At 45.4% G+C, this 27,907-nt stretch overlaps 2 protein-coding genes across 9 annotated transcripts in view; one reads left to right on the top strand and one right to left on the bottom strand.

The window, feature by feature from the left end:
• TARDBP (TAR DNA binding protein) overlaps positions 1–27,907 on the bottom strand; it is a 44,941-nt gene that overhangs the window by 2,761 nt on the left and 14,273 nt on the right. For 2 of the 7 annotated variants that reach the window (XR_009759511.1, XM_061601411.1), the window contains exon 7: positions 1,473–1,580. The exons of the other annotated variants lie outside the window; for them this stretch is intronic. Coding sequence is in view for 1 of the 2 variants with exons in the window: in XM_061601411.1 (XP_061457395.1) it covers positions 1,473–1,580 (108 nt within the window). In the remaining variant the exon portion in view is untranslated. The remainder of the gene's footprint in view (positions 1–1,472; positions 1,581–27,907) is intronic. 7 annotated transcript variants of the gene reach the window in all.
• On the top strand, positions 323–27,792 carry MASP2 (MBL associated serine protease 2). 2 transcript variants are annotated; one of them, XM_061601404.1, is made up of 11 exons: positions 323–684; positions 7,707–7,929; positions 8,377–8,554; positions 9,454–9,585; positions 15,446–15,642; positions 16,918–17,065; positions 18,401–18,519; positions 20,237–20,315; positions 22,396–22,533; positions 23,397–23,471; positions 26,570–27,792. In XM_061601404.1, the coding sequence occupies exons 1-11, from the start codon at positions 680–682 to the stop codon at positions 27,346–27,348; spliced, it is 2,073 nt and encodes a 690-aa protein (XP_061457388.1). In that variant the 5' UTR covers positions 323–679; the 3' UTR covers positions 27,349–27,792. The 2 variants fall into 2 exon arrangements, with proteins under 2 accessions (XP_061457388.1, XP_061457390.1); XM_061601406.1 differs by lacking the exons at positions 15,446–15,642; positions 16,918–17,065; positions 18,401–18,519; ... (2 more) ...; positions 23,397–23,471; positions 26,570–27,792 and adding an exon at positions 10,398–10,581 and having other exon boundaries at positions 331–684.

Here is a 27,907-nt window from a genome sequence, read left to right on the forward strand (position 1 = left end):
TACTTAGTTCTACGTTAGATAAAAGCCAAAGTTTGCTGAAGGGAACAAACATACTGTATGTGTTCCATTCACAACTGCAGCACGGCACATAGAATCTGACAAAGTATCAATTGGCCTCCTTTTTTCTGTCTTTTACTTTTCCTGTACTGATTGCAGAAGCCTTGTTTACCCACATTGCATAAGAATGGGGAAGACCTGGCTGATGAAATAGAACTGATATTGCCAAACACGCCTCCATTCCCTTCCTCTCCCACCCAGCCACCAAAATAAATCATGTGCTTCTCTGTACCCCCCCCCCTTTTACCTCTCTGACTTCACTTTCCACCACTCCAACCCAAATGCCACACTGCTCAGCTCAGGCTTTCTCTGAATACTTTTTAAACTCAACACACGGCCTTAAGCTGTGTCCACCTGAGCTTTTCATTTGTTTTGAGAGAGAGAGAGAGAGAGAGAGAGAACAAACAGACTGAAGAATGTTTCCTTCCAACCATCCTTTGTGTTTCACAGAACTTATTGACTGGTCTGATTGACGGGAAGAGATAAAGACAGGAGTTCAAAATTCAGATAAACACCACTGAACCAACAGAAGGGCAGGGTTTTTTTCCCCCTAGCAGTGCAAACATACAAGGTAGAGCTGTTGATTCCAGAACTTGTGGACATCAAGAGGGACTTTTCAAGGATGAGGTATGGAACCCTACTTGATGTGTTTCTGATGGTGAAATTTCATGATACTTATTGGATTGCCTCACAATTATGAGGGCATCAGGATTTTGCAGTCTGCTGCATCACTACTAGCCATGATGGCTATGCTCTGCCTCCATAGTTGGAGTCAGTAAATGCTTCTGAATACCAGTTGCTGGAAACTGTAAGAGGGGACGATGTTCTTGTGCTTAGGTCCTGCTTTCAGGTTTCCCACAGGCATCTGGTTGTGAGAACAGGATGCTGGACTAGATGAGCCACTGGCCTGATCAGCAGGCTCTTATGTTCTTATGGAGCGTGTGGAGCACGGATTAAGCTTGCATAGACTTCTTGGGTAAAATCTTGACCTGCATACGGCGCAGAGCAGCAGTAGGTTTCTTGGGGTGGAAGGAGAGGCTGTGAGATTCTTTGCAGCAAATTGCTAACTGATGTGCACAAAACTAAGCCAACAAATGTGACATGCTTATCATTAAGTACATACTGATTGTTAATGCGATTGTTAATGCAAGGTTGCGATATAGTTTCAAAGCAGTATATATTAAAAATAAACTTAAAGAGTGGGACTTCCTGTTAGCTAGATGTAGTCTCCAAACTATGTAGTTCTTGTCATCTTGTTATTCTGTGAAATCTGATGATGGTCTTCCAGGTTACTTTTCTCCATTATTAGTTGATGGATTGAGGAAAGCATTAACACCTCTGAGATTTCAAACTATGCTCACACTGTACTTGAACGGGAGAGATGTCAGAATACCCATACATTGTCATTTCTGTACCTGCAGCCAGGGAGAGCTGGAAAACATGGTTCATCATGTACTGCATTGCTCCCTGGATAATTCTCCCAGGGACAGATTTCTCAGAGGAATTCTGCAGAGAGTTTCCTTCTTGAATAATAGGGAGATAAATCTGTTATTTGTTGACAGATGGGGATAAATGCACTACATATAAAGTTTATTTATTTATTATTTGATTTATATCCCACCCTTCCTCCCAGCAGAAGCCCAGGGCGACAAACAAAAGCACTGAAAACACTTTAAAACATCATAAAAACACACTTTAAAATACATTAAAACAAAACATCTTTAAAAACATTTTTTTAAAAGCTTCCAAGACATCTTTAAAAAAAAAAAGGTTAAAAATATATTGTTTAAAAAAGGTTTAAAAACATTAAAAAGCAATTCCAACAGGTCTCAACCTAAAAGGCTTGTTGAAAGAGGAAGGTCATCAACAGGAGCCGAAAAGATAACAAAAATGATGACTGTCTAATATTTAAGGGGAGGGAATTCCAAAGGGTAGGTGCCACAACACTAAAGGTCCATTTGCTATGTTGTGCGGAATGGACCTCCTGATAAGGTGGTATCTGCAGGAGGCCCTCGCCTGCAGAGCACTGTGATCGACTGGGTATATAAGGGATAAGACGGTCTTTCAGGTATCCTAGTCCCAAGCTATATAGGGCTTTGTACACTAAAACTAGAACCTTGAACTTGGCCCAGTAGCAAATGCGCAGCCAGTGCAATTCTTTCAGCAGTGGGGTGACATGTTGGTGATACCCTGCCCCAGTGAGCAGTCTCGCCACTGCATTTTGCACCAGCTGCAGCTTCCAGACCAACCTCAAGGGCAGCCCCACATAGAGCACATTACAATAATCCAGCCTGTAGGTTACCAGTGAGTAGACAACAGTGGTCAGGCTATCCCAGTCCAGAAATGGCCACAGCTGTCTTACCAGCCGAAGCTGGTAAAAGGCACTCCTAGCCACTGAGGTCACCTGGGCCTCTAATGACAAAGATGGATCCAGGAGCACCCCCAGACTACAGACCTGCTCTTTCAGAGGGAGTACAACCCCATCCAAAGCAGGCAACTGACCAATTATCTGAACTAATGGACTGGATGAGAGCTAACAAACTGAGGCTCAATCCTGACAAGACTGAGACGCTGTTGGTGAGTGCCTTCTCGGCCCAGATGGTAGATGTTCAACCTGTTCTGGATGGGGTTACACTCCCCTTGAAGGAACAGGTTCGTAGCTTGGGGGTTTTGTTTGATCCATTCCTGTCTCTTGAGGCTCAGGTAGCCTCGGTGGAACGGAATGCGTTCTACCACCTTCGGTTGGTAGCCCAGCTACGTCCCTATCTGGACAGCGACGACCTCGCCTCAGTTGTGCATGCTCTGGTAACCTCTAGATTGGACTATTGCAATGCACTCTACGTGGGGCTGCCTTTGAAAACAGTTCGGAAACTACAGCTAGTGCAAAACGCAGCAGCCAGACTGTTGACTAGGACCAGACGGTCCGCACATATAACACCTGTTCTGGCGCATTTGCACTGGCTACCTATTGGTTTCCGGGCCAAATTCAAAGTGCTAGTTTTGACTTATAAAGCCTTACATGGTGCAGGACCACAATACCTAGAGGAACGCCTCTCCCGATACGAACCTACCCGTTCACTACGTTCAACATCAAAGGCCCTCCTCCGAGTTCCGACTCACAAAGAAACTCGGAGGGTCGTAACAAGATCTAGGGCCTTTTCAGTGGTGGCCCCCGAACTATGGAATAGTTTACCTGACGAGGTGCGCCTGGCGTCTACCCTTCTATCTTTTCGGCGCCAGGTTAAACCCTTTTTATTTTCCCAGGCTTTTTAAATATTTTAAATTTTTGTTGTTACATAGACCAGGCTGTTAATTGTTTAACATATATGCTTAGTGTTACTATTGTCATTTTAATGCATTTTTATTGTATCGTATTTATGCTATGCTGTGCACCACCCAGAGAGCCTCTGGCTTTGGGCGGTATAAAAATTGAATAAAATAAATAAATAAATAAATAAACTCAGGAACCATCAACCCACGGCGCCTCCATCTTGCAAGGATTCAGAGTCAGTTTATTGGCCCTCATCCAGCCCACCGCCGAGTCCAGGCAGCGGTCCAGGGCTTGCACGGCCTTTCCCGATTCAGATGTTACAGAGAAATAAAGCTGGGTATCATCAGTGTACTGGTGACACCTTGCCCCAAATGTCCTGATGACCACTCCCAAGGGCTTCATATAGATGTTAAACGGCATGCGGGACAAGATAGTACCCTGCAGCACCCCACAGCACAACTGCCAAGGGGCCGAAAGAAAACAACCTTGGACATAGGATCGGAACCACTCTAAAACAATGCCTCCAATACCCATCTCACCAAGTCAGCCCAGTATGATACCATGGTTAATGGTATCAAAAGCTGCTGAGAGATAAAGTAAGAGTAACAGGGTTGCACTCCCCGTCCTTCTCCTGGTAAAGGTCATGCATCAGGGCAACCAAGGCCGATTCAGTCCCATAACCAGGCCTGAACCCAGACTGGGATGGGTCAAAATCATCCGTTTCATCCAAGAGTACTTGCAGTTGCTGTGCCACAACCCTCTCAATCACCTTCCCTAAGAAGGGGGCATCTGAAACTGGTTGGAAATTGTCGTAGACCAATGGGTCCAGGGTGGGCTTTTTCAGGAGCGGTCAGATCACCACCTCTTTCCCTCCCGCAATGATGCATTGAGCACACCCTGGATCCACTCGGTCAAACCCCCTCGGCAAGCTTTAATAAACCAAGAACGGCAAGGGTCGAGAGGACACGTTGCTGGCTGCATCATCGCAAGCACCTTGTCTACGTCATCAGGCCGCATCAACTGAAACCGTTCCCAAGAAGTTGCAGCAGACATTGCACTGGACACCTCATTGAGGACTACAGTAGAAGTGGATGGGGCATCAAGACTGCTACAGAGGAGAACAACTTTACCCTCAGAGTGCCTTGCAACAATTCACAGAGGGCCTCCAAAGGGTCTAAGACTCCATTTTCTGGAGTTGATGTCAACAGACAACTGACAATACAGAAAAGCTCCACTGGATGGCTACTTGAGGATGCGATAGAGGCAGAGAAGTGGGCCTTCTTCGCCGCCCTCACTACCACACAGTAGGCACGATTGTTTTACTCGTGCCCGATCAGCCTCACAGCACATCTTTCGCCACTTGTGCTCTAGCTGTTGTCCAGCTTGTTTCATTGCCCTTAACTCACTGGTCTACCAAGGTGCAAACCGGGCTCCACAATGCCAGAGAGGGCACTCAGGGGCAACTGTGTCAAGAGCCCGACGTGCCTCGCTGTTCCAAAGCGTGACAAGGGCTTCAAAAGGGTCACCTGCTCAATCTACTGGGAACTCCCCCAGCGCATTCAGAAATCCAATGGATTCCATTAGTCTCCGGGGGCAGACCATCTTAATCTGTCCATCAGCACTGCAGGGAAGGATCAGAGCCATAAGTCTAAACTTCACTAGGAAGTGCTCTATAACAATGGGGCGACATCCACCCCCCTATCTCCAGACCAGCCCTTCCTCCATCTGGAGCAAAAACCAAGTCGAGGGTGTGCCCTGCCCTACACATTGGGCCAGTGACAACTTGAGACAGCTCCATGGTTGTCATGGAGGCCATGAAGTCCTGAGCTGGAACACTAGAGGCAGCCTCAGCATGGACATTGAAATCACCCAAGACTATCGTTCTGGGCTCCTCGAATACCACAACCGAGATAGAAACCACCAGCTCAGTCAGAAAAGCTGCCAGGCAGCAGGGTGGATGGTACACCAGCAGGAACCCTAGTTTACAGTCTCCTTGGCCTGACACCAGATACAGGCCCTCACAGCCAGCTCCACGACAGAGTGGTTTCCTGGTGACAGAGATGGAAGTTCTGTAGACCACAGCAACTCCTTCCCCCCCCCGTCCCTGCAGTCTGCGCTGGTGTTGCTCCGAGTATCCAGGCGGGCAAAGCTGGGTCAGATCAACTCCTCCCAGCTCACCCACCCAGGTCTCGGTAATGCACACCAAATCGGCACCTTCATCCACAATCAAATTATGGATGAGTATGATCTTGTGTACTGATCTGGCGTTTAACAACAAAACATAGGCCAGTGGGCACAGCAGATGAGCAACGAGGGACCCATCCATGAGGAGTGGCAGCAAGGAACAAGACGTAGATAGCCTTGCTCTCGTCTTCTATGGTAATCCATCACCTCCCCTGGCTATACTTCCCTCTACCCATAATCACCAAAATTGGGGTGGCATCACCTATGTCCCTCCTTACTAAGTCTCCTCCTAAATACCTGGTATGGACCCAACAACAGCCCACCAACAAAACCTACCTGAGACTCAGCGAGAATTAGGAACAGTAAGACCCACTCAATATTTTTCACAAAGGGCACATCTACTCCCCCTCTCTCTCACCCAGGGAGGGCCAGCCTTCTGCCAGTTAAAGACTCTCACTCTGAAGGCATCTGGCCACTTTCTCCTATCATTCAGTTCACTGCACAGGCTCACATTGTGCAGGAATTACACATGAGCCACACGTCCTCCCCACTACCCAATCTCCTCCAGATTGGTTAGAAAAACAAAAGAAAAAATAGAAGAGGGTAGCACCCTCACCCTCGGGACTCCCTAAGGAGCAACTCCCTTTGGTGTCACCCCTTTGGTGTCACCCCCACCAGCGGCAGACCCACCACCCAAGTGCAGCTGGGCTTTTATGCCTCCTGACCCAGCCAGAAGCTGATGCAAGAGGCTGTGCAATTAACTGCAGCCTTTCTCTGGAGCCAGAGTCTGGCAGGGGATCCTAGTCCTTGCAGCACTTATCAGGGACTTCAGCTGTCTCAAAAGACAGCAACCTGTCCTGGATGGGGTTGCACTCCCCCTGAAGGAGCAGGTTCGTAGCTTGGGGGTTCTCCTAGAACCATCTCTGTCACTTGAGGCTCAGGTAGCCTCAGTGGCACAGAGTGCCTTCTACCAACTTCGGTTGGTGGCCCAGCTGTGCCCCTATCTGGACAGGGATAACCTGGCTTCAGTTGTCCATGCTCTGGTAATCTCCAAGTTAGATTACTGCAATGCACTCTATGTGGGGCTGCCTTTGAAGATGGTTCGGAAACTGCAGCTTGTGCAAAATGCAGAGGCCAGATTGGTAACAGGGACCAGAGGTCTGAACAAATAAAACCGATTCTGGCCTGCTTGCATTGGCTGCCTGTATGTTTCCGAGCTCGATTCAAGGTGCTGGTTTTAACCTATAAACCTTACAAGGCTTGGGACCACAATACCTGATGGAACGCCTCTCCCGATACGAACCAACCTGTACACTACGCTCAACATCTAAGGCCCTCCTCTGGGTGCCTACTCCGAGGGAGGCAACAAGGGAGAGGGCCTTCTCAGTGGTGGCCCCCAAATTATGGAATCATCTCACTGACGAGGTGTGCCTGGCGCCATCACTGTTATCTTTTCGGCGCCAGGTCAAGACTTTCCTTTTCTCCCAGGCATTTTAGCATGTGTTTTTTAATTGTTTTAAATGTTTAAATTGTTTTAAATTGTTTTTAAAAGATGTGTTTTAAATTTGTATATGTGTTTTTAGTGTTTTTAGGTACTGTACGCCCAGAGAGCTTCGGCTATGGGGCGGTATACAAATACAATAAATAAACAAACAAACAAACCCAAAGGAGCAAGCAGCCAGATGCTCAGATACTCAATTCCATAAGGTTCTTATGTTTCCCTTAGGAGGCCAGTGGATCAGACAAACTTTCATTGTACAGCATGGGGCCCCATGTGCTGGGAACCAGCTATGCTAAAATGTACTTCAATACTGTTTGAATTTTGTGATTACCAATAGTTTCTAATAAATTTGGCTGACTGATTCCCTGCAAGTCTCTCTACTGTGGGAAATATGATATAGGACAGGAATGGGGAACTTCTGACCCTCCAGGTGTTGCTGAACTGCAACTCCCATCATCCCTGTCCATTGGCTGTGATTGCTGAGGCTGATGGGAGTTGTAGTTCAGCAACATCTGGAGGGCCAAAGGGTTCCCCACCCCGATATAGGAGAACCCAACTTTGCAGCTCTTAAAATACAAAGGAAGAGTAAAAGTTTGCAAAATGTACATCATGGGATGTACAAAATCTTTGGATGTACATCATGGGATGAGTCCAATTGATCTCACTGTCCTTTCCCCATTTTCTCTCCTACAGACTTTGCCTCTTTTTACTCGCCTTTTGTCATGGGGTGCTTAGTGATGTCATCTGGCTGGAGAAAATGTATGGCAGGATTGCATCCCCAGACTTTCCAAATATATACCCCAACAGCAAGGAGAGGACATGGAACATCACAGTGCCCCGTGGTTATGGGATCCGCCTTTACTTCACTCACTTCAACGTAGAACTGTCCTACCAGTGTGAATACGACTATGTGAAGGTATGTGAAACTACTGATGTGAGAGCTTATTTTAGGATTGTTCAGAAAGCACATCCATGACTGCTCCAGATCCAAGAAATCAATCAAAATGATCTCACTCACGCCCTGTTAACTTCCAGAGCTCTTGCAAGGACTCTTGCTTCATCGGACAGCTCAGTTCTTGCAGGTTCATCACAGTGATGGAGCACCTGCTTTGCATGAGGTCAAAACACAGCATCTCCAGGTACGAACTAGAAAAGACCACTGTCATAAACCTAGGAGAGCCGCTCCTAGACTCTATAGACAACACTTACCTAAATGGACCAATGGACCGGCTTGGTATAAGGCAGATTCTTACGTCCCTATGATAACCAAGTGCTCAAAATGGTAACATTGGTAGGTCCGTTTAAGGGCAAGCAAAAAATCAGCAACATACAGTAATTGTTTAATTGTTAACTTGCTTAACAGTTGCGTTCAGGAGGGAAGGTCTTGGCCACTTTGTGTGGGTATCAGAGCACAGACACCGAGGAAGCCCCAGGAGACAAAACTTATCACTCGGCTGACAACAACGTAGCTGTGACCTTCAGGTCAGACTATTCCAATGAGAAAGAGTTCACTGGCTTTGAGGCCTTCTATGCTGCTGAAGGTGAGAGGTGTTCCTCTTTCAATGAAAGCAAGGCAGAGTGGCACGTGACTGGCAAGAGGTCATAGCACAGCAACACAGCATATGCTTTGCTTGCAGAAAGTCCCAGGTTCAATCCCCAGCATCCAGGGCAATTGAGAAAGTTCTAAAACCCTGAAGAGTAGCTGCCAGTCAGTATTAAAAATACTGAGCTACATGACCGAGCATCTGGCTCAGGATAAGGTGGCTTCCCATGTTCCTAAGACAGTACCAGATGAGATGGGCTTCTGGTGAGACGCAGTACAAGCAGCTTTGTGTGTTCATACATCTTTGCTTGCCCAGCAGAACCCTGACCCTGCCCATACTCCATTTCCAAAGGGTCACAAGAAGCTATTACACGCAGCCAAAGGAGGAAAGCTATACCATCCCACTCAGGGCCAATGCAAATCTGAAAACACTAAAATGTCCCCAGGCTTACAACCCACCTACCAGCTGGATTTCCTACCAAACTTTCATCCATGCATTACTCAGATGCCAAGTTCAAACTAGTTCAGGGAAGCTAAATCAAGTTTGAACATTGTGCCTGGACCCCCAGGACCTTTAGAGATGTAGCCAACTAAATCCTACTCAGAGTAGAAATTAATGGTAGGTGAGTTAGGTAATAATTTTACTTGCTTAGCTGTAAGCCATAACAAAAAAGAAAGCAATAATAGCCATAACGTAGCCTTATCTAGTGATTTAAATGGGTTTACTCCGAGTAGGATTAACATTGGGCGCAACCCTCAGTCTTTCCACACATGGCGTAACGTCGGCCCCCATATTATGTTTGTGTCCACACCTGCTTCCAGAAATCCTTTCTGAAACAGTTGCAACTTGTTCTGAGAAAACGACATTTATGCTGCTTTCTCTTCCCCTTCCTCCAGACATTGATGAGTGTGAACAGCTCCTAGACAGTGAGCCACTCTGTGACCATCATTGCCATAATTACCTGGGTGGCTTTTACTGCAGCTGTCGAATTGGCTACCTGCTGCACAGAGACAAGAGGACCTGCACAGGTGAGTCTGTTGGAAGGTGTTAAGAGCCGTTTACAGGTATGGAAGAAAAGCCTGCTGGCTCAGGCCAGTGGCCCATGTACTCCAGTATCCTGTTCTCACAGTGGCCAACCAGATGCCGATTATGGGAAGCCCACAAGCAGGACCTGAGTGCAAGAGCATTCTCCCCTCCTGTGGTTTCCAGCAACTGGTATTCAGAAGCATGCTGCCTATGACCATGGAGGCAAAGCACAGCTATCATGGCTAGTAGCCATTGATGTAGCCTCACCCTCCATGAATTTGTTTAATCTTTTTTTAAACCTGTTTATTTAACTGGTTCAAGCTTGGAATGTGCTTTTTACATTTGTTGCTCTGCCTGCTTTTGCCTCTGGCCCTGCCCACCACTGGTATGTGGTCCCTCGAAGATTTCCCAGAAGGAAATGCAACTCCGAGGCTGAAAAATATTTCCCACCACTGGTTTAAAAGAGATATGGGGCCCCCAGAAGAGCTTCCAAGGAAGCTCACAAAATTCTGATGAAATACAAATTAAAACCCAACATTTAAGAAAAAATACATTAAAGCACATTAAAACCCACAGATTCATTACCACCCCATGCAAAATTCAGTATTTTTAAAAAAGGAAGGCTCTAGCCTTTAAGACTGCAGTGATACTTGGAATATCTGAGGTCCAATGATCACTGTGAACTGTGCCTGGAAACACATTAGCAGCCAACTCCATAGTCTTTAATTTTTCTGCCACCCACTTAAGGAGGCTGATATTCACCAGCTTTTCCCCCCTTTTCCTCTCCCTCTCTCCTCCCTTCTTTATTTTCCAGCATGAAATAAATTAGTTTCTTCATGGCTTGGAGCTAGATATGCATCGGCATTCCCTCCTGAACTGCCCATCGCCACATGCTGCAACCATACAGAGCGCTATGGTTGATCAGTGACTAGCTTGTATTATCTTCTTCCTACTGCCTAGCTCTGCCTCCCGTGGTTAATAAAATGGCTTTCTCCGTTTCTCCCGAGCTTTCTGTGAGCCTGCAAGCCTTCCCAACTGCAGCCTCTGAGAGGAATGTGATTTACCAAAAAGGAGCATACAGAACTGTCTAAGGAGGCCCTGCGGGAAGCAGGAGGGTGTAGTCAAAGAACAATGGACTGGAATGGTATCTTGTTTGGGCCCAGGCAAGTTTTTTTTAAACAAAATCAGGACAGACTTGGAGGACAATTGACATCACAGTCCACTTCATCCTTCACCTTTGTTGCTAGAGTGCACTTTTAGGTCTTCCCCCAGATTTCAACGCATTAACTCTTAATGGTCTATATCAGGGATTTTTAGCCTGTGGGCACATTTGGATTTCTGAGTGACTGCCACAATAGGCATCACTTCTTCCTCTCCCTCCCCCCCAGCCCCCTGGATCCAAAAAAAAGAGAAAGTGCACACATGTAAACTTCCCAGGAGTCATACCCAGCAGTATAAATCTGAGTCTTGAAAAGCACACAGAACTGAAGGAGGAAGTGGGACTGCCACTCTTCCCACTTCCTCCTTTGCATGCAGAAGATCCCAGGTTCAGTCTCCAGCATCTCCAGTTACAACACAGATAGGGAATCTGTGTGTGTCTCCAGATCTTGTTTGACTCCAGCTCCCCTCAGCCTCAGCCACCATGGCCAACGGTCAGGGATGATTGGAGTTGCTGTAGTTCAACAATAATTGGAGGGCATGAGGTGGCTAGCTGGGGTAAAATAATGCTAGGCTGCGTGGACAAATAGTCTGATCAGGTGTATGGTGGCTTTTGATCAGCTGGGTCTTTTTAAAAAATGTAAAATGTATTATTCTGAAACTTTGCTCCTTTTCAGGAGCAACAGGATGTCTTTAAACACACACACACACACAACATAGAAAACTAGCATGGAAAAGGATTCTATATACACTAGCTTTCTAAATGCAGGCAATATGTGATAGATTTAAGCATGCAAGTTCTCTCTGCCTGCAATCTGACATGGCAAAAATTGTACATGTTGCCAATCCATTCTCACTTTTCTTCCACTCTTAGAACTTGCAATGCCTTTCCAGTGCTTCAGTAACATAATTTACAGCCCACTGTTAATTTCAGACTTAATGATCCAACCATCATGAGTTTGCAAGTTGAGAGGGGCTCATTTCTCAGAGTCCAGGTCTCTCGTGGGCAGTGTGGAGTATCTCTTAATAAAAATATAGGCCTAAGTGTAATTGAACACTCTCTTGACACCCTTAAAGCCCAGCTGGAGTTTACGGCCAAGGGCTGTATGAAAAATTGTCCCATTCCTCTTCTGCAAGCCTTTTTTTAAAAAATTAATATAGATTTTTCTCACTTGCAGATCTGTGAAATAAAAATACAGCCCTTAATAAAGGCAGCTCCCTGTGGTAACATACAAAGAGCTATAAAATACAGGAAGAGAGCCAGTTCAAAACATTCCATTGTCACAGACAAAACTGTGAGAAGCTGTCTGTTCTCGTTACTTAATAGCCACTGTGAGCTCTTCCCCCTTCACCCCATCAATTGCAACAGGGAGTGTTCTACAGAACACGGCTGCGGGAGCATCAAAGCCACATCTTGGAGAATGCTGTGACACCACACTGCTGATTGGATATCTGTGACATCACTGCCTCACTGGTGTTGATTCAATTATGCTTATGACATAACAGGCACATATTACATAATGCCTGGTAAGGGGGTTTAGACAAATCCATGGAGGATAAGGCAATCAATGTCTACTAGCCACAATGGCTATGTTCTCCCTCCACTGTTGGAGGCAGTCTGCCTCTGAATGTCAGTTGCTGGGAATCTCAAGTGGGGAGAGTGCGGCTGTACTCAGGTCCTGCTTGTGGGCTTCCCATTGGGGCATCTGGTTGGCCACTGTGAGAACAGGATAGTGGAATAGATGGGCCTTTGGCCTGATCCAGCAGGGCTCTTCTTATATTCAGTATTATCCACACAGACTGGCAACAGCTCTTCAGGGTTTCATGCAGGGGAGATTCTCAACCCTACATGGAGACGCTGGGGACTGAACCTGAGACATTCTGCACAGAAAGTATCTACTCTTGCCACTGAGCTACAGCCCTTCCTATTATCTGTGGCCTGAGAAATCCTTTTAAACACTAAAACAATTCTGCTAGACTCTTTAGTAGGGGCTGCAGTCCACTGCAGCACAGAAGATGGCGCTGCAAGAATTCTGTTTATTTGGGAGGTGGAGAGTGAGATAAAGTTGTGGCTTTTTTTAAAAAAAGGGGGGATAGGGGGGGAAAGCCAGCATGAAGGGGAATTGTACAGGGATAGCTCAGTGGGGCCACATCCCAGTTCTTTTGCTCCAGCCCACAGATCTCCTGATCATCCCCCCCTTAAAGCTTTTTAAAGAAGTGTGCTTACAAGGTAACTTTCCCTCTAAAAGTTCCCCAAATCTGTATCTAATACAAGTAAAATCAGCATATGAAAACTGTATAGCAGGGGTGAGGAACCTCAGGCCTAGGGGTGGGGGTGAATGCTCGGACTCCCCTCAGCCACACGCTCCTCCCTAAGCCACACCCCCTTAGTGGCCCCACTTCACACCTTGGAGTGCTTTTGCCTGGTTGGAATGTGTCCCTGAACTCGGATGATGTGCCTTGCTTGCCTGGAAGGAGTATGTGAGTGTGTGTGTAGAAACTACCCTGTGAACAAAGGTAAAACTTACAGTCATTGCTCCTTCCACTTTTGCCTCTCACCCTGCCCACCATTGGCATGTGGTCCCTGGAAGACTGCTCAGAAAGGAACGTTGCACATTGGGTTTAAATAGCTCCCCCCCTCCCGCTGGGGGGAAATTTGCATTGTGTCATGGCCTGTGCCTGCTATCATTGAAGGAGCTTGCAACTTCCCTGCCAGTAAGGAACTACAACTTTTCTCTCTTTCCAAGTTTAGATGTGGGTGAGGGAGAGAATTCAAAGGGGGGAGGGGAGAGGTTTGATAGCTGGAATGCTTTTCTGGTTTTGAGCCATCTTGAGTGTCACTGCTGTGAAGGCAGAAATATACATATATTCCTTGCACACGTGTGTTAACCCTTGCTCCACCCTTCTCCATAAATCGAGGAAGTTGCTGCTGTTGTAAACTTGCTGCTGCCTGGCCCCAGCAAACACCAGGCACTGTCATCAAGTAGAGATCCTTCAGGCTCTCAGTAACAGATCAATCCTGCCTACTGTGGCCAGCAGGAGATGCCGTGGCTCCAAGCGTGCCAGCAAGGGCTGCAGATGGATTTTGCCACACTAAGATGATTTCCACTCCTACACACCTGGCAACCAAGAGAGCAGCCAAGGGGCAGGTTGTATTATTGGAACCTTCAGGAAGGAAGATGGCAGCCCTTCAAACTGTGCAACAGCCTATGCATGTAAAACGAGGGATTGGGGGGGGGCTTGAAGCCCTCCAGAAGTGGCTGGATTCCAGCTCCCAGCAGCCAGCATGGCCAATGGCCACAGAATTCAGTTGTAGTCTAACATCTTCTGGAGGGCCAAAGGTTCCCCACACCTGATGCCAAAGGACATCTTTAGGAACATAAAAAGTTGCCTTACCAAGTCAGACCATTGGTTCATCTAGCTCAGTACTGTCCACACTGATTGGAAGCTGGTCTCCAGGGTTTCAGGCAGGGAGTCTCTCCCAGTCCTACCTGGAGACACCGGGGATCGAACTCAGGACCTTCTGCAAGCAAAACAGATGCTATACTACTGAGCTAGGAAGTCCCTTTCTCTTGAAACAAGCAGAGGCCGACTCAAAGACGGGCCACATAGCAGGGTTTGCTGTCAAAGAGGAACTTGGCAGCCCTTGAGCCAACACCTACCCAGAGGGAAAAGGTAAACAAAAGATAATTAAATTCACCAAGGAGTCAAAGCACCTTCTCCACATGGAGAGGCTAAAGCGTCTGGGGCTTTTTAGTTCTGAGATACTCTGAGCAAAGCTAGATAGCAGAGGTCAGCCTTCACCAACCTGGTCCCCCCAGATGTTCTGGACTGTGCATCCCAAGGACACCAGGTTGGCAAAGGCTGATATAGGTGTTTATAGAATTATGAACCTCCCCCCCCCCACAATCGGATCTGAACTTGGGTTTGCTCAATGAAATTGACACAGGCAAAAAACTGAGGGGAGAGAAAAGAATGCCATCCTTCACAACAGCTTATGGAACTCACTGCTACAAGATATTGGAGCAGTGGTCACTAGCTTAAGTAGCTTTTTAAAAGTTAGACTTGAACTAAATGGAACCTCCATGGGGAGATGCAGCATATCTGGTGCTAGGGTCAAATGGAGGAAAACTGTTTAAGGCATGCCACACAACACAGCTACCTCAGCATTTATTCATTTTATTGCTATTGTCTGTTTGGCTTTTTTTATTTACTGTGACATCAGGTGACACTGCGCTTTGAAACCCTGCAAACAGCCCCAGCTGGTGAGTGGAGAGTGCAATCCTACTGGCTGCACCAACCCCATCCAGCATAGCCAATGGTCAGGGATTACTGCCTTTCATTGTAACAGCAATGCAACAAAACTATCAGGAAAAAAACAAAGAGAAATACTACCAATATACAGGAACTCCAACAGATCAGTGCTTGGGAGTGCCCTCAAGAATAAGGACAATGGGAATTGTTGCTCAGCAACTTGTGCAGGCCACCAGATACCCTGGGTGCAAAACACATTGGGAATCCTCAAGTACATTTGCAGACACACATCCATGCATGCATTTCGACTGAGGTAAGCTGCCTTGAGTGATGTGCAGGCACCAGGAAGGCAGGGCAAAAACCTTATAAGCATTTTGAGCTATATAGATTTTAATGCATTTGCCCTGTGGAAGAATTTGCATTCTCTCCCCCCCCCCTCTCCACTTTCAGCCAGTTGTGTAAATAAGGTGCTGACAGCAAGATCCGGGGAGATCTCCAGCTCAAATTATCCCAACTCATATCCCAAACTCTCCCAGTGCAATTATGGTATCCAGGTGGAAGACGGATTCATGGTCATCCTGGAATTCATGGAAACCTTTGATGTAGAGACCCACCCAGAAGTGGTATGCCCCTACGACATCCTTAAGGTCAGTTGGACCTGCTCACATTTTGATACTAGTATACGAACTCTGTACTGTTTACACACCGTACATTTAAAGCACAATGCCCCCAAAGACTCCCGGGAAATGTAATTTACCCCTCACAGAGCTACAGTTCCAAGCACCCTTAAACTAGTTCCCAGGACTCTTGGGGGCGGGGGAGTTGTGTATTGTTAAATATGCTTTAAACGTATGCCTTCTGTACTCTGCTCTTAGTACAACCAGCACTAATACTAATTACTAGCTTGTGTCACTGCAATCCCCCAATACATAGCAACCACTTGCACAGTTACTTCTGGGTCCATCTGATTGTTATAATTTAGCACTTCTATATCCTATTCCAAAGAACTGGAGAAAGTGTAAATATTCCAAGATCCACACTAGACTTCCATTAAAAAAAAACATGTACAAAGAATGAAGTTCGTTTCATGTGTTTTTGGACTAAGTAGCCACAAAATTGATGTGGGGGTAGATATCCAGCCTGGTATTTTGTCTGTGTGGCTATTCTGCCTGGTAGTGGCTCTTCAGAGTAGCCATGCCCAGGACATTCCCTCTCTTGAATGTCCAAGCGAAGTACGCCATGCAGTCTGCCTTGGACCCCTTAAGCTAGTCTGCTACCCTCAGGGGTGGTAGAGAATGATGTCTCACTGCCAGTGTTGATTTAGCTGCCCAAGCAGGTGGCCTCTGTATTTGGAACTAGCAGCATCATACCTGATGTTCCTCAGGAATTCTAAGAATCCCCAAAAATCAGTGTTTTGAAATTGGTGGTTAAAATCAGTGCAGTTTTGAAAGGTTCGGTTCACCATCTTGATTCAAAATAGCAATCAATTGCATCCAAACATAGACAAAAACCTGCTCCTTGGTCTCAGGAACCACCATGCAAAATTTGGTTAAAATCAGTGCAGTTCTAGAAGTCTCAGTCTGCCATTTTGATCGAAAATGGCATCCAACTGCATCCAAACATAGGTGGTTCCTGATATCAAGCAAGTTTTCATCATGCAAAATTTGGTTGAGTATCTAAAGAGGTTTCCAAATGCCTAGCGACAAAATAACTTTCCAAAATACATAGTAGATTGCGGGGAGGGGAATCTTGTCTTTCGCCTCAAGCGACCAAGTGCGTTGGGTCACCTCTGGCTGTCTGGCAACAACTTTCACTGAGAACCTCTTGAGGCAAGGATCTTGGGGCTGATCTTGGGTAACCAGCTCATGACTGAGGCAAGCCTCTCCTTGGAGATCATGAGGTTTCCCCTTTCATCATTTCAGATCAAAACACCCAAGCGAGAATTCGGCCCATTCTGCGGTGACACTCTCCCTCCAAAAATTGAAACCCACAGCAACACTGTCAACATCCAATTTACCACAGACCTTTCTGGCGTTCACACTGGATGGAAGCTCAGATACACCACAACAGGTATATTATTGCTTTCAGCAAAAGTGGGCAGTGGGGGAGTTCAATGGGCATGTCTATGCTGGAAAATTAGTAATTTCCTGGCTCCAGGGAGCCTTGGGAACTGTAGCTCTGTGAGAGGGCCTAATTATGGATTTCTGACTCTGGGGCACAAGGATTCCATACTCCAGGTAGGCATATGATCCTGAGGAACCATAGGAAGCTGCTTTTTTCAGGTCAGATTATTTGGCCAGCTAGCTCAGCTACTGCCTTCTACTAGTGGTGGCTGGTGCCCAATGGGACTGGTAGGTCAGGAGGGGTTGACTGAGAGCAGACGGAGGCACTGTGTATAACAGCTCTGGTTTCAATTGGAACCCTCCCAATGCAGTAAACATAGGAAATCGCCTTATACCAAGTCAGACTATTGGTCTCTAGCTCAGTATTGTCTACACTGGTTCACAGTGGCTCTCCAGGGGTTCAGACAGGGAGTCTTTCCTAGTCCTACCTGAGGCTGCCACTGGGGTTTGAACCTGGGACCTTCTGCATGCAAAGCAGATGCTCTGCCACTGAACTATAGCCCTTCCCCAGCCTTTTTCTGGGTCTCTAGCAAGAGAGAGATCCTTCTCAATGCCTATTACTTGAATCTTTTAGGATTTAACTAGCCTATAGACTTGTCTGTCCATGACTCCTCCTGAACACTCTCATTTTCCCCGATTCTTTAACTAACATCAATCGGCCATCGTAAGACCATAAGAAGTTGTCTTAAATCCAATCAGACCATTCATTTATCGAGCTCTATAATATCCACATTGTGTGGCAAGAGCTCTCTGGGGCTCTCGGCCCTAGAGATGCAGCGAACTAAACCCAGGACCTTTTGCATGCAAAGCAAGTATTCCACCACTGAGCTAAGTCCTTCTCTATTATACTGAGTCAGACCAAGGGTCCATCTAGCTTCTGTACTGCTTGCCCCAAGTGGTGGGTCTTGGGCCTGATCCAGCGGTGCTCTTCTTATTTACGTATGTTCTTATAAGTTTTGGATCACAACTCCCATCATCCCTGAGCATTGGCCACACTGGCTGTAGCAGGTGGAGCCCAACAGCACCTAGAGGGCCACAGGGGACCCCAATCCCTGGTGAAGGCAATACAGAGCTAGATGGACCAGTGTTCTTATAAAGAAGCTCCTATTCACACCGCAAGCAGCCAAAGAAGGAAAAGGAGCAAACTGCCCATCACTTCTACTGTGGGATTAAGCAGGATGGGATGAGAAAGTGCTGCCTCCTGTATATTGGTGCACACACAGAGATTTAAATCCACTTTGCCAGGAAGAACAAAAATTTTGTTGCTTTCAACTTTCTGCAGCCTTGCCGTGCCCCAACCCTAAAGCGCCACCGACTGGTCACATCTCTCCAGTGCAAGCAAAATATATCATGAAAGATTTCTACAATCTCTCCTGCAACATTGGCTATGCACTCTTGGAAGTAGGTAAAATCTTTGGTTTCTCTTGTGGTGTGTAAGTGCATGTTTAGTTGTAGAATCAGTCACACTTACTAACAGCAAACACGACTTTCTGAATGCCAACTCTCAAGAAGCCAAAACAGCACCACCCATACACAAGAGGAAGGTGTTGAAAGCCTATGGGGAACCCCAACATTTGCCCAAGTACATAAAAAAGAGAGACATAAAGGAGCAGGGGCCCAATGAGTTCAGTAAGGAAAGGGTGTGCTCAGTGGATACAGAATGGTAACTGGCAAGAGAGGAACTGAAAACTAGAGAGGAGGGGTATGAAATGTAGTAATCTGGAATGGCTGGCCAGCTGGCATGTTAGGAATCTGTGACCCTTCAGATCTTGTTAGACTAACTCCCATCAGCACGAGCCAGCATTCCCAATTGTCAGGGATGACAAGTTTTAGTCAAGCATCATCTGGAGGGCTACAAGTAGCCCAACCCTGATTTAAACACACTGATGACTAGAGAACTAAAGTAACAGAGGGCATAGTCACACTGGTTTGAAGCAAACCAATTCCAGTTTGGTGGAAACTAAACAAATGCATGAACATAGTAAGCTGCCTCATGCAGACTCAGACCACTGGCTCATCTAGTTCAGCAGTAGCCACAGTGACTGGCAGTGACTCTCTAGGATTCCAGACATGATTCTCTCTCGGCTCTAGAGATGCCAGGGATTGAACTTGGGATCTTCTGCATGTAAAGCAGTTGCTTTACCACTGAGCTACAAACCTTCCCCAAGTTTAAAAAGTTTTAAAATCCTGGATTTTAAAGAAGTCTTTACCTGGTGCCAGGTGACAATAGCAGAGCACAAGGTAAGCCTCCCTGGGGGAGGGCATTCCACAGGTGGGAAAGTGCCATCAAAGCCTGTCTCCATGGCAGCCACTCACATTGCAGAAGACAGAGACATGATTTACCATAGTGCAATTGTGTCCACTGTTTCTCCACAGGTAGGATTACCTTGATCCTGGCAACCGGGGCAGGGGAGTATCCCCACACTCTGTAGCTTGTTATATCATCATCATCATCGGGTGATATCCAACTAAATTAGAGTAGACTCATTGATTTTAAAGGTTCTACTCTGAATTAGGGATGGCTGAATGTGTCAGTTTTGGTTTCCTGTTTCTCATTCTTCCAGTCTTAAATTTGGTTCTCTAAATTTTCACATCAGTTTGTGATCTGTTTTGTAACAAAAAAAAAGGTCCTCATGAAAATTCATCAGCATTTTAGTGTGAACTTTTCCTAATACAGACATTTTGTATGCAATTTTTTCAAATACACACCTTTCTGCAAGGGAGTTTTCCCTAACACTTTTTAATAGGCCATTTTCACTAAGACATGCGTTTATAGGCACACTTTACCATAGTATATGCATTTTTGTACACGTTGATTGGCTGGATAACTGCATTGCAAAATTCAGAGAAGTGTGACTTTCAAAAGATAGCTGCATTTCAGTTCGTATATTGATTGAGAAAGACCAAATTAGGTAAGTTTGCCTTTAAACGCAAACTGAATCAAATTTCTCCCCCTCCCCCATCAAATACTGCTTATCACCCATGTTGACAACAAACGGCAAAGGTATTCTCACAGGGTGAACTAAATATTTCCACGCTGGGGAAAATCCATCTGGGCTATCAAACCCATGATTATTTTCAAACAGAAAATGGGATTTTTCTCTTCCCCCCCCTACAGAATGAACGGATTGTGGAATCCTTCACGGCAACGTGTCAGAAGGATGGCTCCTGGAACAGGCCAATGGCTCAGTGCACTAGTACGTCAATGCTAGCTTTTTTGAGTAGTGGCAAGCCTTTGGATTTGCAGTATTCAGATGGATTACTGGTTTAATTATCTTGTGGGGATCCATACTCTGACAGAATGAAACGGTCTCATAAAAAAGCGTGGGAGGCAAAGCATGTTTGAATCAGTGATGAACAAAATTTATTTTAATTGGAGTATTCTCAGTGGGAGCACAACAACAGGCATCCCAAATTCAGCTGTACAGTTGCTATCACACAGTTTAAACGTTTCCATAGCTTTCCTCTAGCAAGGCTCCCATGCTTTTAATGGCTGTTTCATTGCTCTCCTACTGAGTTTTTTTTTAAACCCTGGATTTTTCCATTTGTGTTTCTTCATTTTTTAATTTGATTTTAATACTCAAAAGCCACCTTTGAGATGCCCCAAAGTGGAAAGATGCAACTTATTTTATTAACAGTATTTATTGCAGGGCTGCAGAGTCGGAGTCGTAGAGTCGGGAGCAATTTTGGGTGGAATTGGAGTCAGTAGAAATGTACCGACTCCGACTTCAAAATAAATTTTGATTGACAATTTTTTAAAATATAAATTCAAAATGTCAAAGAAGCTTCCCATGAAGTCAGCTGTAGTTGAGCATTTCTCCATAACTCAAGATGGAGGACCCAGATGAAGATAAATGCTGTGATGCCAAGATCAACACATACTCAGGCTGCAATAAAAATGCTCCTACGAGGGCTTCCAATTTAAAAGGACATTTACAGCACTTTCCAGGGCTGTGGAGTCGGGAGCAATTTTGGGTGGAGTCGGAGTCAGACAGCAGAAAAATAGAGGAGTTGGACTCAAAGGTTTGGCGTACCGACTCCACAGCCCTGATCTATAAGCCGCCCTGTAACAAGTTCTTAGCACAGCTCCAAAGTATTTTAAATACTTTTTTTATGTGCCCTTATGAATTGCGGTCATACAGGCATTCATTTTATTATTTTACTTTAAAATATATATTGGCCTTTTTCATCAATAAAATGAGGAAAGCTGAGCATGTTTAGCACAAGGGTAGCAAAAGCCAACTATATTTTATTTCTGCAGTGGGCAGGGCAGGTGCACATGGAGAGTGCATAGTTAAAACTATGAAACTTGCTTCCAACAAGAGGGAGTGACGGTCTCCAACTTAGACAACTTTAGAAGAGGATTAGACAAATACAGGGAAGATAAGGCTATCAACAGCTATTAGCCATAATGGGTATGCTCTGTCCCCATGGTCGGAAGCAGCATGCTTCCGAATACCAGCTGCTGGAAACCAGAGGAGAGAGTGCTCTTGTGCTCAGGTCCTGCTTGTGGGCTTCCCATAGGGTCATCTGGTTGGCCACTGTGAGAACAAGATGCTGGACTAGATAGGCCACTGCCCTGATCCATAAGATCAAGGCTCCTATGTTCTTAAATCCTGTGGCACAGGCAGAAGTCCTTGAGCTAATGGAACTTCTTCTTTGGATACCACCCCTTAAGCCCAGAGTCTAAAATTACCTAACTGCATCACTGCTTCCTTCAGAAAACCCAACTATTCAACTTGATGAATAGTGTGCAGTGTAATTCACACTGCAGAGAACACAAACTGCAGTGGCAAAGCATGTGCACACACAAGTGCAATGTTCTCACACACAGAGACACGCTACTTCCTGCATTTCCACTTTTGCACTAAAGGGCTGAGCACCAGTTCATGCTGTGCTGAGACACGGGTTTAATTAGGAACATAAGAAGCTGCCTGATAGCAGGTTGGCTTATCCATTTAGCCTAGGATTATCTATAGAACAACAGCCATCCAGGGTCTGACACACCTCCTATCTGATCCTGTCTCCAAGACAGGCTTCCCCAACCTGGCACAGTCCAGTTGTTTTGGACTACCATGATTGAAGGTGCAGTCCAAAACATCTATAGGGTCCCTAGGCTGCAGAAAACTGCTCTAGAGATACCAGAGATTGAACTTTGCACCTTCTACATGCAAACCTGGTACACTACTACTGAGCTATGGTTGTATTCTGTGTAGCCCTAGGTTGCCCTCATTCTGTCCAAACAGTCTTTTTAAACTGTTGCTCCTTGCTCTTCAGTTGTTGACTGCGGCCCAGCAGAGGACACCATGAACGGCACACTTGTGTATGTTACAGGACCCGGTATTACTACATACCAAGCCGAGATCAAATATAAATGTGAGAGCCCCTTCTACGCTCTGAAAGCAGGAAATTTTGGTAAGAGAAATGCATTATAATTTAGGGGAGTACGGCCTCAATCTTACACACACTTCTTTAGAAGTAAGCCCTATTTATCCAAATGGGACAATCCCACTAGGCCTTAATTCACAGTAAATAAGCATAGGACTGCACTGGGTGTTTATCGTTTACAAATGGGACCCGCAACAAAATATTGTAGCATGGAATCCTCCTGTTAAGCCAGCCATGCTGCCTTCCAGGATACTCCATTCCATCTCTTCCACTCCCCCAATCAATGTCAGTGTTCCATGCCCACTGAGCATGCCCAGTCATTATTGGGTTGTTTTGTGGTGTTCCTCCACTTAGGGAGATTCCCCCTAAATATTTTGGCGTGTATGGTGCACTTTGGCTACCTATGAACAGCTAGTTCTCTATTAGTTTATAAGGTACCATAGCAATGCTTAGTCATGCCCCTTGACTGAAATGCAAAGGGCTGGAAATGCATAATGGACTAAACAGCAGCTGACACTTAAGTGCATACTCTGTCCCCAGTGAGTGGCTGAGCAGCTGTGATGTCACAGTAAGTTTACCCACATAATCCACACGAAGTCATTCGGAATACCCAGGAATTCAACCAAGCAACTCATCTTCCAGGCTAAGACACCTCACAGTTTGGGGGAAATAAAAATGAGAAAATTTCTGTAATCCCCAAAATTATAGTTGTTTACAAGAAGCACTGAATTGAAAAAATGGAATAGATTTACACAGAAGCTGAGCAACAGCAAGGAGTGTGAAAGCAAAAAAGCAAGATTTCATACTGATTGGAAGATGCCAGCTGTACCTTGGAGCACAGACCTCTCCTATGTACACAAGTATATGAAATGCTTTACTTTTTTATGCAGGTAGCTACCTGTGCGCCCCCGATGGCTACTGGAGGGATTCTAAGGGGAGGAAAGCGCCTCCTGTCTGTGAGCCAGGTAATGTATGAAACCATAGGTTCCTCATCCCTGCAATACATGATCAAGTGATGTTTTCCATAACATCAGAAGAGCCCTACTGGATCAGGCCAAAGGCCCATCTAGTTCAACATGTTCTCAGTGGCCAATCGGATGCCTCTTCTGGAAAGTCTGCAAAGCAGGACCCAAATGCAACAGCACTCTTCCCTCCTGGGGTTTCCAGCAGCTGGTACTCAAGAAGCATACTGCGTTTGACCATGGAGACAGAATATAGCTATCAGGGTACACAGAACAAGATATAAATGGCTGGGAAATGTGTTGTTCCCACCACTGCAAAGAAGTCTCAGCTGAAGACTTCATCTCATTTTGTCATCCTTGTTTTTCCTTTTTCCTTCAGCCCCTGCTAGCATAAGCAATGGTCAGGGAGGATGGAAGCTGCTGTCCAGCAGCAGCAGCTGCCACCATACCCAAAGGGCAAGAGGTTCCTCATTCCTGCCTTTTGAGTTTCATAGACTTACAAACAGCACAAAACAGCCTTCGTACCTATTTCACCCATCAACCTCCTCTCCCCAATCAGTCTACAATCAGAGCCTAACATTTGGAGAGGCAGAGGTTTCCTACTCTTCATCTAGACCATGCCATGACCAAAAGCAAAAAGTAGCTGTTGTATCACAGATAGCTACAAATAGAAGGGACGTCGTAGGTCATCTAACCCAACCCCTGCTCAGTGCAAGAAATCTAGAGCTAGAGCATCTCCAACAGATGGCTATCTAGCAAGGGTTCCCAAACTCCATGGACCACTTGAAAAAGGCAGATCCCTTAATCATTTTTCTGTCTTTTGTAGTAATTGTAATGTACTATGCTAGATGCTACGTGATTTTTAATTGCTTTTTTATTTCTTATATACTGTAATTCCACAGAATTCAAATTGTCATACAATAAATACAATATAAGAAATAAAAAGAAGCAATACAAACAAATAAAAGTCAGTATGAGAATTTAATGTGATGGATGTGCCATCTCCTGCCTTCAACCACAAAATCCAGACACACCATGGACCACCTGAATGACGCTTGCCAACAATGGTCCATGGACCAGTCTGGTAACTCCTGTTCTATGTAAAGGCCCACAGCAAGGGAGAACCCACCAGCCTGTGCTACGGAATTGATCCATTTTTTAAATTGTTACTACCATCAAGTTTTTTCTCATAATGTTCAATCAAAAATCTACCCTCCTATAACTTACAACCACTGGGGCAGCCAAGAACAAGTTTCTGTCCTCTTCTGTGGAACAGCCTATCAGGTATTTGAAGGAAGTGATCACATCCCAGTGACTTTTCTTCTCCAGGCAAAGCATACCCCATTTCTAAATAGTTCTAGGTAATGGCATTTCCCCACACACACAGGCAAAATCTAGACATTTGCATGCCGCCTTTCATTTCAAAGAAATACCAAAGCAGTCAACAGAACAAGAGCAAATGTTAAAAATTGCAAATCAAAAAGTACCATTATCAACAAAACAGCATCGATAGCAGTTAATTGCAGTACCTACAAATGTCACAAACTGGTATTAACAGTCAGGAAAAGCTTAAAATAAAGAGGTATGTTTTTAATAGTCGGCAGAAGGACCCAAAACTCAGCATCCATCTGATCTCCACGAGATTATTCCACAAGGTAGGTGCCACCATGGAGATAGCCATTAAGTCTCTGTGCCGCTGAAGGCTGGGTTTTTGTTGTTTTCAGGCATGCTGCATCCCTTCTTCCCCAATCTGGTGCCCTCCTGATGTTTTGCACTACTACTCTCATCAGCCTCAGTCAATCTGGCCAACAGTCAGGGGTTATTGGAATTGCATTCGGAAATGGAACATTGGAATTATCATGAAGTGTTCTTCTGGTCAATGGAGAGTGGAACATACAGGAAAATATTAACTCCTTCTCTAGAAAGCAGGGTCTGCACTAGAAAAGAATTTCCCATGGCCCTCAGGAAGAGAGAACATATTCCCGGCCCCTCCCAGTGCAACCTTAGCCGCAATTTTTGAGAAGAAACCCTCCAAACACTAACTGTAGCAAATAACAAATAAAAAGCAAAAAGGAACTCGGAGGAACCACACAGGAAAAAGTCTGAAACTAAACCAAGGAAGAAGAACTGTGTAATTCAGAGCATGCAAAATGACTCTCATTGCATCTCCAAAGCTGGGTTTGATTCACAGGGTGAAGTTGTATACTCTGCTCTCCAAGGACCAGAACTTAATAGAATACTTCTTTGCATGCAGGAGCTCCCAGGTTCAATCTCCAGCATTTCCAGGTAGATCTGGGAAAGACGCCTGCCAGAAACTCTGGAAAGCCACTGCCAATCATATATATATTATATAGGCCACAGGCAGGGAACATTTTTCAGACCAAAGGCAGCCTTTCTGGAACCAGAAGTAAAAGTGCATGAACAACAAAGGTTAATTTTATTTTTGTACAGTAGGGTAACTTCTACACACACTCACAAATCCATCTCTCCATCTAGACAAGCAAGAGGCATTATCAGGTTTCAAGGATGCATTGCAGCCAGGCAAACACACTCAAGGAGGTTGTGAAGCAGTGCCAGTGATGGGGTGTGGCCTGGGGACAGCCCCAAAGGGCCAAACAGAGGCCTCAAGGGCTGCATTTAACCCCCAGGCCTGAAGTTTCCCTATCTCTGCTATAGGCAATACTAAGCCAGAGAGTCTGGCTCCATACAAGGTAGCTTCCCATGTACTATATTTTGGTCGTATGAAAATACCCCAAACCCAAATACATGCAACAAAGGTCTCCTTCAACTGTACTGAATGCAGTTAGGTAAATGCTCAAATACTCCATCTCAGTTAGATACTCAGAAAACGATAAACTAGTACATCAAGAAGGTAGCCTGACATGGTTTCTCTGGGCAGGGAATTTGAGAAGGGCAAGGGTAATCTCTCCCCTTGTACACACCCCCTTAGGATCAAGCCACCATTCCACAACCATTATCATTTCAAACAAACTCAGGACTCCTTCAGAAATGCAGTCATTTAAAACTGTAATATTCATGACGTTTAAGTCTTGCTTATCTAACAAAAGCCTAACATAAAGATCTTGTCTCTCTTTTGCCAGTTTGCGGAGTCCAAACTTCAAACACTCTACAGCGTATTTTTGGTGGAAAGAGGGCAGTGCCTGGCCAATTCCCTTGGCAAGTTCTGATAACTGATGCAATAGGAGCAACTGGAGGCGGGGCTCTTTTGTATGACAACTGGATCTTAACGGCTGCTCACGTCCTCTCAAATCCAGCAGACGCTCCCCTCCTGACACTGAAACTGGGGCTTCTAAAAAAGAGAGCCACTCACTACCACCAGGCCTGGGCAGAATCTGCTTTTGTACACACAGGCTTTACCAACGATGGGGTCAACTTTGACAATGATATTGCCTTGATCAAACTGAAGCACAAAGTCCCCATTAATGCAAACATTACTCCCATTTGCTTGCCAGAAAAAAGCAGCAGGTTCCACGTCAACACAGGCAACATTGGGGTGGTAGCTGGCTGGGGGAGAACAGAGAAAAGGATGCAGTCCAATGCCCTGCTGTACACTGAGCTAGATGTAGTTGATGCAGAAAAGTGTAAAGCTGCATATGCAAACCAGACTTCAGGGGGGAAGCAACTTGTGTTGACAGACAACATGCTCTGTGCTGGATATGAGCAAGGAGGAAAAGATTCTTGTAGCGGCGACAGTGGTGGATCATTAGTGTTTTTTGATACTCAGACCAAGAGGTGGTTTGCTGGTGGCATTGTGTCCTGGGGTCCTCCAGAGTGTGGTTCTGCAGAGCTGTATGGTGTATACACTAAAGTGATCAACTACATTTCCTGGATTGAAGACATCATTTTGAACAATTCTTGATTGTGATTTTTACTGTTTTACTTCAATAATAACGTAAAAAAAATTAACAGCTTTGCATAGAATTAGACACAAGCAAGAGTACACTACTGAATTAACTGGAACTGACTTCTAGGAAAATATGCACAGGACCTGGCTGTAAAAGCTTCCAGACTATTCAACTTGCAGCCCAACCCTGCACGTTTACTCAAGAACAAATGCTGAGGTAATTTACCACTGTAAGCTACTGAAGCAGAGATGACAGCATCATTCCACCTGCCTCTCCTATGTGCCTGTTTTGCTTTCAGGGAAGTTGGGGATGTTTTTCTGAACAGCTGGCTCTTTAAAGTTGTTTTTCTTCCCAATTCCTGTGGGGAAAGTGCAACACTACATACACAGAGTTGCAAATTCAAGTCAGCATGTTTTCTTCTTCCAAACTTAGATGTTAATAAAAGAACTACAAATGTGCTCTTCTTTTCGGTGAATTGCTCTTCACAGTAAAACATTTGCACGTCATGATTTTTTTTCCAGGGAGAAGGGAGGTTCACTAGTGTGCTTCGCCAACCACTTGCAAGTTTTTTAC

The sequence above is a fragment of the Rhineura floridana genome, chromosome 18, assembly GCF_030035675.1.
Source record: "Rhineura floridana isolate rRhiFlo1 chromosome 18, rRhiFlo1.hap2, whole genome shotgun sequence".
Lineage (NCBI taxonomy): Eukaryota > Metazoa > Chordata > Lepidosauria > Squamata > Rhineuridae > Rhineura > Rhineura floridana.

Excerpts from the sequence above, each read along its gene's own strand:
- MASP2 (XM_061601404.1), top strand. Across the intron at positions 8,555-9,453 it reads GGCCTTCTATGCTGCTGAAG|ACATTGATGAGTGTGAACAG; the intron begins GTGAGAGGTGTT and ends CCCTTCCTCCAG. Across the intron at positions 23,472-26,569 it reads GCCTCCTGTCTGTGAGCCAG|TTTGCGGAGTCCAAACTTCA; the intron begins GTAATGTATGAA and ends CTCTTTTGCCAG.